Source organism: Halyomorpha halys, unplaced genomic scaffold, assembly GCF_000696795.3.
Source record: "Halyomorpha halys isolate HHAL.00 unplaced genomic scaffold, Hhal_1.1 Scaffold283.1, whole genome shotgun sequence".
Classification (NCBI taxonomy): Eukaryota; Metazoa; Arthropoda; class Insecta; order Hemiptera; family Pentatomidae; genus Halyomorpha; species Halyomorpha halys.
Window position 1 is genome coordinate 134732 of NW_027113072.1, and position 11647 is coordinate 146378.

The window sequence follows — 11647 nt, forward strand, 5'->3', positions numbered from 1 at the left end:
AGGGAATGGATATAAAAAAATATATATATTAAATATATAAATACTGAATATCAGGAGTAATTTTTTTTTCGGTGGTTTTTATTTCTAAATACGACGCATGTATTCCTACTGAACTATTCTCTTCATACTTATTTAAGTAAGCAATTTGAACATAATAACTGTGGAAGAGGGCTAGAAGTAAATAATTGCAATTATAATCACTGAAATTTGAATCTGCTGAAATTAAATCACTAGTTTTATTAGGAATTGTTACTTGATTCTAAATATTTGTAATAATGGTTGAAAATTACAATTACTAATTATAGTCAAATGTGATTGTAATTAATTTTTGTACAATATTAGTGTGGATAGGTTACTAAGACAATGCAGACTACAAATAAAGCACAGCTGGGACACACCTAAGGACTGGACTCCATTACACAGACAATCGAAGAGGGTTAGAGTTACATGAGCGGCTGTCAGGCCTGCTAATTGCACTGAAGGCTGTCCAAGCCAGGAGAATCACTTCTCGAGCACAAATGGAATTGGCTCTACTAATATATACATTAACATGTATCATGTATAACATAAATACATTCGAGACGACGTTTCATGATTAATAATGTCTTATAGTAAAGATTTTTAAAAATAAAAAATGATTTTCTGGACTACATTCATAAACGATTGACCATATTCTCAAAATATGAAGAAGATGGTCGAGGTTACGGTCAAAAAGGAACAGAAAATAGTTAACAAATATTTATTTACCGACGTTTTGACCTACTTTTATGTATAGACAATATGGGATAATAAAACACAAAAAATAAAACTAAGTCAGGGTTAAAAATTGAAATCATTCAATCAAAATAGAATATTGAAATTAACTTTTAAAAATAATTGTAAATTTTAGGGTAAATTAAATACCAGTTTTGCTGTATTTTATAATAATATCGTTTAAATAAATAAATATTTACATAAAACTTTTCTCATCTATTTATCAATTATTAATTGAAAGAATTTTAATATTTAATTAGTTCTATTTAAATTTAATAAGGAAAAAAGCATATTTATAAAACCCAGCTATTAATTTTGAAATTAATGTTATTAAGTATATCAAAATATGAAGAAGATGGTCGAGGTTACTGTCAAAAAGGAACAAAAAATAGTTAACAAATATTTATTTGCCGACGTTTTGACCTACTTTTATGTATTGAAAATGTAAGATAATAAAATAAAAAAAATAAAACAAAAAAACAAAAAATAAAAGTCAGGGTTAAAAATTATGTAACTACGAAAAAGGGGACGTAGTACAGACATAAGTAGTGGAGAGTTTTTCCGCTTATTCGTCACTCGTTTGCTGTTTCTAAACTCGACAGGTTATTGGTTCTAATTTATAATTTTTAATTATTCTTTCTCGACCTTTTTTATCCTCATCTTACTTCCTTCATTTTCTATCTTTTAGTTTATAAAATTTTTGTTTTTATTTCTCCTATACCTGTTTTTCTATTTTTAATTGTTATTATGTATCCTGTTTATTTTAAATCTAATAGTCCATAAGGTGTATATACTTATACATACATCTTATTATTATTTCTTTTTGTTCATTTTTATATAATGTTATCACTTACATTTACATAAATTTTAATTATACTTTAGTTTAATTTTTTGTATCTTATTATCCTACATTGCCAACATTTTTGTAGCTGTTTTTTCTTGCAAAGTGGGGCGAAACGTCGACAAATAATTAGTTGCTAACTATTTTTGGTTCCTTTCAGACCGAACCTCCTATCATCACATTTATATTTATTTAACTAATTATTAAACACTATATAATATAATAAGCACTCAGACTTACTTACTAAGATTGTAGCAAAATACAATAGAGAAATGAAGAAAGGCAAGTGGGGATTTTTTTAGGTTTTTCCATACCTTGACTATTCTTATTTGCATGAAAATGCAAGGAATCAAATTTCTGGTATAAAATAGTATATACCACAGTAAAAACAACGTAAAACAGAGTGTGTGAAGGATAAACAGTTCATCAATGAAAAATAACAATGAAACAAATTCACTGTACTAACCAATATTTAACATACCTTAATGAGGTTGTTGGCTTCCATCAAACCGAACTCCATCATCTCCCTGGTAAGGACCGCCATGATACTGTAGAACTCGTCTGCGCTCCTAACACTCAGCATTCTCCTGTGATAAAGTATTAATTAAAATTTAATTACCTAGAGGAAGAAGTCAAAGTCAAAAGTCAAAAAATAGATTACCTTCCTACAAAATATTACTTACGGTCAACTATCATTCTTCTAATACAATTTAATTGATTAATTAATCAAAATAATAATTAAATTAGAAATTTACAATTAAGATGAACATCCTTGAATCAGAAATTTACTAAAATTGGTCGATTAATTGATCATCATTATAAATTATTATTTAACATATTCAACTAACTGCAGAATCTGGAAAAGTGCTGAATTTTCTACACCTCTTAACTGGTTGATTCATCCACCTCATAACTAGAATTGAATTTGTCAAGTCTAGGTTGGAATGCAATGAAGATCAAAACAGAAAATATACTTTTAACACACCCTGAGGCCTTTAATTAGTAATAATAGGATCAAATAATTTTAAAACGATTCTTGGATTTTTTTATAATATTTTTTTAATATAATTTCATATTACATATAGTGTTGGGGCGAGGGTTTTTTTCGCGATTTAAAAAAAAATTATCTTCTCTAGAGTAAATGTCTGTTGGTTCGGGTGATAAATAAAATACGGAGGACCTGAAAATAATCTCATAGAAAACAAAATCAAAATAATAAAAAAAATGAAATGATAAAAAATTTTTTTCCAAAAGATATACAATTTAATAAAATTAAAATTCAAACAAATGAAATAAAAAAAAAAATGAATTGTGTTCTGTTGTTACAAAAAAAATAATGAATTATAAAGTAAAAAAAAAAATATTTGGATACATATATAAAAAATTAAAAGAGTTTGCTTTACACAAAAAATTAGTTAATTTTTCACTACTTGAGTTGCGAGAAAACTAAAAAATAAGGAAGCTCGATGAATAGAAAAAAAATAGTCACTCAGATGGCCGGGAGGGAGGAGAGGGTATCGACATGCGCATATCGATAACACCTTTCAGTTATCTCACCCGAGGTATTGAAGCCGAGGTTGAGTCGGTAGAAATAAGATGATCTTGCATTCAGTAGAAACAGCCGTAGTGAGTCGTGGTTGAGAACGAGACAGAATGTTAACCGCTCCAATCTTTGACAGTACTGACTGCAGACTGCCCTTATCGGTCTGTATATCCATTCCGTAATCCTAATAAAGTTCGTAATATTGTTGCACAAATGCTATACTGGAGCGATGTATTTATATGCACGTACCTCAACAAACCTCCTTATTTACATAATAAATTCTTGAATATAAATTTGAAAAAAAAAAACATTCTCCAATATAAACTTGCAACCGTTGAGCTTACAAGAATACGATAATGTTCGAGAATAAAGTTTATTTATATGGGTGAATTATCTAGATAGTACGTTCTGTATTAGGTATAGTTCCGTATAGGAAGTACGTTAAATATTGTGAGAAGTATTTTCGTCAGTTGATATATTTTTGTTGACGATAGATTTCGAATGCCGTTAGGTTGTATTTTCACCCAATTCAAGACGAGTTATGTTTCACTCTGGTAATAACAATAAAATGTACAATAGCAAGGTTTTTAAGTATTGACTATATTAAAATAATTAAAAATATTATTATCTTAGCTGTTAAATTGAAGTGAATTTTAAGTCCATTTTAACATCCTTTAGATACCTTAAAAATTATTAGTAAAGTGGTTAACTGCTATGAATGATTATCATAATTATTGTTTTAAAAAACTGAAATTACATGATTTTGTAAAAAGTGTGTAGGTATTGGGGTTGAACAGAGTTTATTTATAGTTTCAGCCTAAAAAAAGAGCCAAATTTATCAAACCAGGTTTTAGTTTGTCGACCTGCATTTTTAATTTATTCAATTGTATAGTACATAACTTACTAGAGGATTTTACTTTTAAAACTAATCCTCAGAATTTTTTTTCTTTGTTTATATATAATTTTATGGTAATTAGGTTTTACACTTTTTCCTATGAGATTTTCCTTTGTATCCTATTAGATTATTTTCGTTGCTTTTACAGAAGCTGATAACATCCAGTGCATTTCAAGGTCTTTATTCTCATCAAACTTTTCTGGCATCGATATTTAAATAATTATTCGTATAGAAAATAATTATGAAACATCCATTACCCGGCTAACGATCTTCGATCATAAACTAATGTTGGAAACCCTCTTTCATTAATCTCAGAAACTGCTTTTAAAATACATATTTCTTACTCCACTTTAGGCATGATTAAAACGTTCCTGTAATTGATAGTTCGTTATTTTGATCTTTTTTTTTAGTTAAGAACGTCTCGGTTCACTTAAAGGTATTATTAAACTCACCAGGGATACTTAACTTTAATGAAGAGAGAGCGGAAAGAAATTTAATTTTCTCCTTTATTGCCTTTGGTCAAAATAGACCTTATTATTACTTACCCGTATCCAATTACATTTAATAGATACAATTTTTTTTTTATCACGTTAATATTTTACGAATGGTTCGAGATCTATAATCATTTTCTTCCAATTTTCTCGACGGTATCCGATAATATTCAGAATCTCAAAGATTGGTCTCACTACTACGGCCTCTTTTCGTCCTAATTAACATATGGACGTATATATCTATAAATATTTTAAGCTAATCCCGTAAGAGATATCAAGCTCTTTCCTAAAATTAGAAGAATGATATAAATATTTCGATGTAATATGCACGAATACTAATTATATTGTATAATACCAACTAATTAGAAGCAATGCATCAGTAATCATTTCAATAACATATATCATATTTCCTATATGACAAATATATGAGCCATAAATTGAACTAATATACTATTTAGTATTTTAGGCTCCTAAGTGCACTAGCTATCTCTGAATATACGTAAGAAAATGTGTACAAGAAAGATGAATAATTTTGAATAAAACTAACAAGAGGAGGCTATACATGTGGAATCACCGATTTTACGTGTCCCAAGGCTCATGCCAATGCCTAGGAGCCGAGAAAAAAAATAATTTATATCTTTTTAGATTTTTTTTTATGTTATCGCATACCATCTTTTGATATACTTAAGGGTTATTATGTACACATCGATTTGTTATTTTATATATAATAAAACCAAATATTTTTTTTATTATAATTATTATTATTATTATTTTAAGGCATCAACCACTTACAAGTCATGATTTCCTTTATATCCGATTTTTTTATTAGTCCTTATTGCCTTAATTTCCGAATTGAAATGTATAACTAATGAAAAATGGGAGCTTCTGGTGAAATTTTATGGTAAAGTTTTAAGTGATTCAGGAATTCAAAAAGTTAATTTACAGTAATCCTACAAAATTGAATGGAAGTCTACTGGTAATTTATACAAAGATTTGTATCGGGAGTCGTATGTTGGCATTCAGTTAAGTTGTGTCCCGTAAGCCAGGCATAAAGGTGGAGAATTACAGATAAGGCCAAATATTCTTTATCGTATTTTCCTGAACGTGGAACATCAGCAAAATACAAATACTTTCCAAAAATAAAACTCGAAAATTTTTAATTTTTATTTATATGAAAATTCCTTTATACAATTTTCGATAGAAGCAAAAATCGAATCTAACTTAATTTTTAAAAATCAATTTTTTTTCAGGCGAATTCTGGTTTATGTGTTGTTTTTTTCCTACGCTCCCATTAAATAAGACGTATTAAACCCATTTAGTATGTTTAATTTTTAATTTAAGGAACAACAGGAATAACCCCTTCCTATTCCTAGGAAGCCTGCATCCAGGGAAACATATGCCATCACTGTTGACACCGCCTTCAGCGGACCCGGCAACCATTCTTATAATGCCATCCCGGCAAAACAAGATAATAAAATAGCCGGTATATGTATATTTGTAAATGCCTTTTCTTTGTTCCAGGAGGTAAGAAAAAAAATCATATTATACAATAAAAAAACAACAAAGAATTATCTGAATCATGAAAGGTCATGGGTGCAGTACTTTGTAAGGAAGAGTTGTTACTAGGCCAACTGTTGTGCAAGGAGGTGGTTTGGTAAGATTAATGTTCTACTATATACTTTTTTCCCTTAAGCAGACCGTCTATTGAGCGAACCTCCGGTCGTCCATTTGAGATCCTGGAGGATCACAGACTAAAGAATCTCGATTAAGATCCACAGAATAGGGTCATCAGTCGTACGCCTGGTTCAGTTGCGATCAGCCTATAGTTGCCACCAGTAGGCTGACGGGCCTCATGAACCCGGGAGGAAGGGGAGGGCGAAGTGTGTTTTTTCAGCGGGCACAAATCATTTGGTAAAAGTGAATTGGATAGCTAACTCTAAATTATTCAAGTTTATAATTTACTTTGTGAACTCTAATAATTTAGAGGCAGCTTCCCAACTCATGTTCCAGTCGTTGGAATCAAATGATGTTGCAATTTCTATGTTATGAAGTGAAATTTTAAAAGATGGATTATAATGTAATGATGTGGTCCAAGAATAATAATGTCTGATGACCTTTATGGCCCAAACCATGTACTAGACATTATCAAAGAAGAAATATACAGTTGGTGAAACACCCTACAGTTTTTTATTTTGTGAAGTGTTTCTAAATTTTAATAACGCTTTAGGAGACTAGCAAGATCGTTGTTAGCATTAGGAAATGGAGGTGATATGGAAGCTATTACACCTATTCGGTAAATCTAGTCTAATATCCTGCCCTAATTAAACTAGTTTTCTAACATGTAGATATACGGGGGACATGTGAACGGCTATGCACTAATTGCATGTCCAGATCACCTTAATTACTCCTCGAATTTCCATAAGGGTCATCTTTATGTATAAAGGGCACAAAGGGGAACGTTACATATTAATTTGAGGACATCCATGACATATTAATTGAAATCTGTTACAGACTCAAGTATGAAGTAATTATAATTTTTTTAATGTCAGTACAGACCTAAAGCACGAAGAGGCATAGAATGCTATTAACTTATGAATTATTTGAAGGACAAAGGGGTCAAATGACCAGAGTCACATTCCGCAATATTAAATATCAGTTTCCTCCAAATAACAACTCAACTCATTTTACCAAATGGATAGCTCAAATTTCAAATAAAAGGTTTCTGGTCGTTTTTGTTCTGACACCTACAGTAGCTATTGTTTCATGTTTTTCAACATTTTTTTTTCTTTTTTTTTTGCCGTGGACTAAATTTACAAAAGAACACAAATGTTAAAAATTACTAAATAATATGTTCCATTTAAAAAAAAATTAAATTGATTAAAATATCCAAAATTTTAAAGATCTAATGAAACACAAACATTACAATTGACCCATTTCAGTGCAAGGGTTAAGTTAAATAATGATGACAAAAACAATCGGCCCATTTGCCAATTAAGAAAGTAACCGAATAAACAGAATATAACAATTTTTTATAACATTTTCACATGATATTTGATCATTAGTCAACTATTCATTGAAAGGAAAATTAATTCAATTAAGACATATTTATTTAATTACGCACAGATTCATAATTTAGAAGAATTATAAATGTATGAAATAGAAGAAACTATTTTATTAGCATAAATTTATTAAAAACCATTGAATTAATATTTTGTAGTATTTTTCATTAAAATACATTTGTAACATTAATGCAAAAAAAATACTAGATATAGGTAAGCAAAAAAAGAATGAGCAACAGTGTTCCACGACTAATGTCGTATTTCTCTGTAATATTTATTTGGAAAATAAGCTTATCTGGTAATTTTATAATTCCTGGAATATTTTATTATTATATAAGATAATCTTATCTGGTAATTCTATAATTCCTGGAATATTCTATTACCATATAGGATAATCTTATCTGGTAATTCTACAATTCTTGGAATATTTTATTATTATATAATATAATCTTATCTGGTAATTTTATAATTCCTGAAATATTCTATTACCATATATGTTAATCTTATCTGGCAATTCTATAATTCCTGGAATATTTTATTACCATATAGGATAATCTTATCTGGTGATTCTATAATTCCTGGAATATTTGATCGTATATGTGAATGTTATAATATGCTGTGGAAACATATATTATATGACCATAAATAAAAGTAATATAACAAAAGTATTAAATGATTTTAAATAATGTTCAAAAAAACACGAATCAACATGACAAAATTAAAAGAAAAAAATTCTGATCCCACATAAACGCACTTCTCCAACATTAATTCAATTCAGATAAAAATTGTTGAACCTTTAAATAAAGGTTGAAGGTTAAATAAAGGACCTGTAGAGGTATACATCTTTGGTCAGGGTAGAATTTTGAGTGAAATTTACCTCACATTAATGGCATTGCTTAATTTATCCATAATTATGGCCGAAGTAAGTGCCCTAATGGAGCAGGAAAAAAAAAAGTTTATGCAAGCAAAGCAGAGTGCCCTCTAAGACACAACAACTAGCAACATCCTCACGCATAATAATATTCAGGATTTCATCTTAGGTAACATACTCTAAGGTCAAAGCCAGAACTATTTAATAATCTAATTTTAATAATTTGATAAAACAAAAGTTAAGTAAACGCTCAGTTTCAAGGCTCCGATAACAGTTGTTATTGATCACCAACTGATCAAGTAGATATCCTAAATAAACTATTTCTGATTTCTTAAGTCAAACTAAATTTATTAATTAAGTCTTATTCTCCGCTAAATAACCCAATAGAGAACCTGATAGCTCAGCAAGCCGGAGAAATGAATCTAGACATTCTCACCCTAGAACTTTATAGGTCCTCAATCAAGGATACGTATTGCAGTAGAAAAATTTCAGAGTTTTTTCCCAGTAATCCTAGTTCTCATGGAAATCGTCGCCTAATTTTGATAGCGTAAATTAAAATTCAACTTCGCTTTTACTAAAACTTATAAATGCGTGAAAGAATTAATTTTCACATGACAATTAACCGTTAAGTTGTGTAACTCTAAAAACATTATAGAATACGATAAGAATATAAAGTCAATATAATTCAGATAAAATCAATATTATTAATTTGTATAATTAAGTTTCAAAACAGTATTGAATACAAGTAATGTTTACTTTTTTCCGTTCACGTTCTTGTAACAGGTGATGTTCCACGAAATTTCATTTCTTAACTCTAAATTATTAAAGAAGCAATGTTCCCGACTTCTTTTACACCATTTTCTTTTTACATTGATACATTGTCCCGTTTAAACGGAAGATGTGAACAACAGGTGGCTCTCTAGAATTCATGCATAAGCCTAAGTGGCACTCGCGCATTATGTGGCCAAGATAAAAAAAAATGTACACTCGCTAGCTAGCTGTGGCCTAAAGCAAAGGCGAAAGACCATTTTTTTTTCAGGACGAATCTTTTCTTTTCTTCTTCGATGAAAAAGTGTGAGTAGAACATTAAGGAAGAGTCTCCCCGGCAATAGAGAAGGGGGGCTGCGGAGGAGGAGGAGAAGGGATCGTGGGAATAAGTTAACTCCTTTCGATATCTTAGTCTTTATCATCATGACCATCAACAATTGTTATTTAAATAAACTCTAAATCGAAATTCATTAACCCCTTCTACCCAAAAATTGTTTCCTTTCGACCTCTCCCTGCAATCATGTGTAAATTATTTAATCGATTTTTTCTGGCAATTTATATATATTTTTCTTTGTAATTAATTTTAAGAGATTTTCCTGTCAATTTATGTTTTATTTTCTTTATAATTAATTTTCATACAGTCCACTAACATTAGCGCAGCCAGTATTCTAAAGTGGGGTAGGACCTGGCCTTCAGTTGAAGGTGCACTTCATACAGATAAAATTAATTTATGTTTTTAAATAAAGTTTCTAAAAATCTATCATGTTATAGTGTGTTTTAGTACATTTTTCCCTGAACAGAATTAACTAATCTCTTAAATAAATCGAAGATTAAAGATTAAAATAAAACTATTGATAATCTTGAAGGTTTTGTATATATAACCTTATGTACTACCAGCTACACTATCAAACTCCGCATGAGATATAGTATATGAGGCCGCTGAACAAAATACAAATCTATAAATAATATTTAAAATTAGCTTCTATTACACTAGCCACAGAAAAGTATTTTCGGCAATCCCAAAACTCACACTAATTACCTAATGTATTTATTAAAAGATATTTCTTGTTTTAATGTTTTGCCAATATCTTTACCCTACTACTAAATTATGGTACTCCTTTTACGCCGAATTTAATGCTCTTTAATTTTTAGTATTCATTTTTTTAGTTGTTAGTTATGTGGCGTAAAAGAAAGGGAGTAACAATTATTGACAAATAAACAATTTTATTGCGCTTAAAGTTAATAAAGATCATGAATGTCAAGAATTTTAATTTATTCAGTATACCATGTCAAATCAGTCATGTGGCATTTCTTTAATATCCTCAGTCACATTATTCCGGATAAACGGAGTATTTTTAATAAAATTATACTTTATATATAATCTTATGACTTCTTCGAGATTGGTTTTAATGTTTAAATAAAATAATTTATTCGAGTTAAGTCTCTAACAATCTTTATTATTATTTTAAATCTCCATCGTTTCGACCAACCTGGCCTTCTTCGAGGGCAATCTTAAACATAAAAAGTTTTCGCAGGCTATTCTACCCAGGTTAATAAATTTAGTCAAATTAACCTATTTTCACTTTTCCATTCGATTTTAAAACTTTTATTTACAGATTAATTTATCACAAAAACCTTTCACTTTTTTTAATTTTTAGATGTGTAGTACAGATTTATATTTAAGATTGTCCCTGAAGAAGGCCAATCTACAGATAAACGGACTATTTTATATAGGTTTATTGACCTGGGCAGAATAGCCAACAATTTAATTGTTGGTTATAATGATTAAATTTATATTTAAGATTGGCTTAGAGGATGGTCAGGTAGGCCGAAACGTTTAAAGTTATAATAAAGATTGTTTGGGAATTAACTTGGATACAAATTATTTTATTAAAACAATCAAATTATACTTTAATTCTTAGCCTTCATAATATAATTTACTTCACATCGAATGGTTACTTATAAATCATGATTTTTTTTATATCTTTAAAACGACACTCGTATTTAAAAACCGTACATTTGGACAGACTCAGAATTCATCTTATAGGCTTTGGTGAAGGCCCCATTCACTGGTTATTTACCACGTTTTATACTTTTAAAATTGGTTAAAGAGTGGAGATAGAATATTTTTTGTTTACTTGCTAATTGTGGTATTGTACAAAGCCGATATCATTCCTTGAAAAACAATTAAAAAAGAAATTAATGTAACAGTCTAATCGAATTAAATAATTTATTTGAAACAGAAGGTACGTGAGAAATGGCAGTATATTTCGTTCCAGATAAGAGATGATAAATTAAGATATAGTGGACCGTTTAACCACATAGACCTTGAGCTATCAAGAAGAGATATATTAGAGTTTAGAACCGGCAAAGGATCGGACACCAACTGGACGCAAGTACGAATTCCTATCTGCTTTATATTGAGG

General features: G+C 29.4%; 1 protein-coding gene across 2 annotated transcripts in view; it reads right to left on the reverse strand.

The window, feature by feature from the left end:
- Positions 1 to 11647, reverse strand: part of LOC106680719 (TBC1 domain family member 30) — a 499453-nt gene that overhangs the window by 134715 nt on the left and 353091 nt on the right. For both annotated transcript variants that reach the window (XM_067050693.1, XM_067050694.1), the window contains one exon: positions 2076 to 2181. In XM_067050693.1, coding sequence (XP_066906794.1) covers positions 2076 to 2181 — 106 coding nt within the window. The remainder of the gene's footprint in view (positions 1 to 2075; positions 2182 to 11647) is intronic.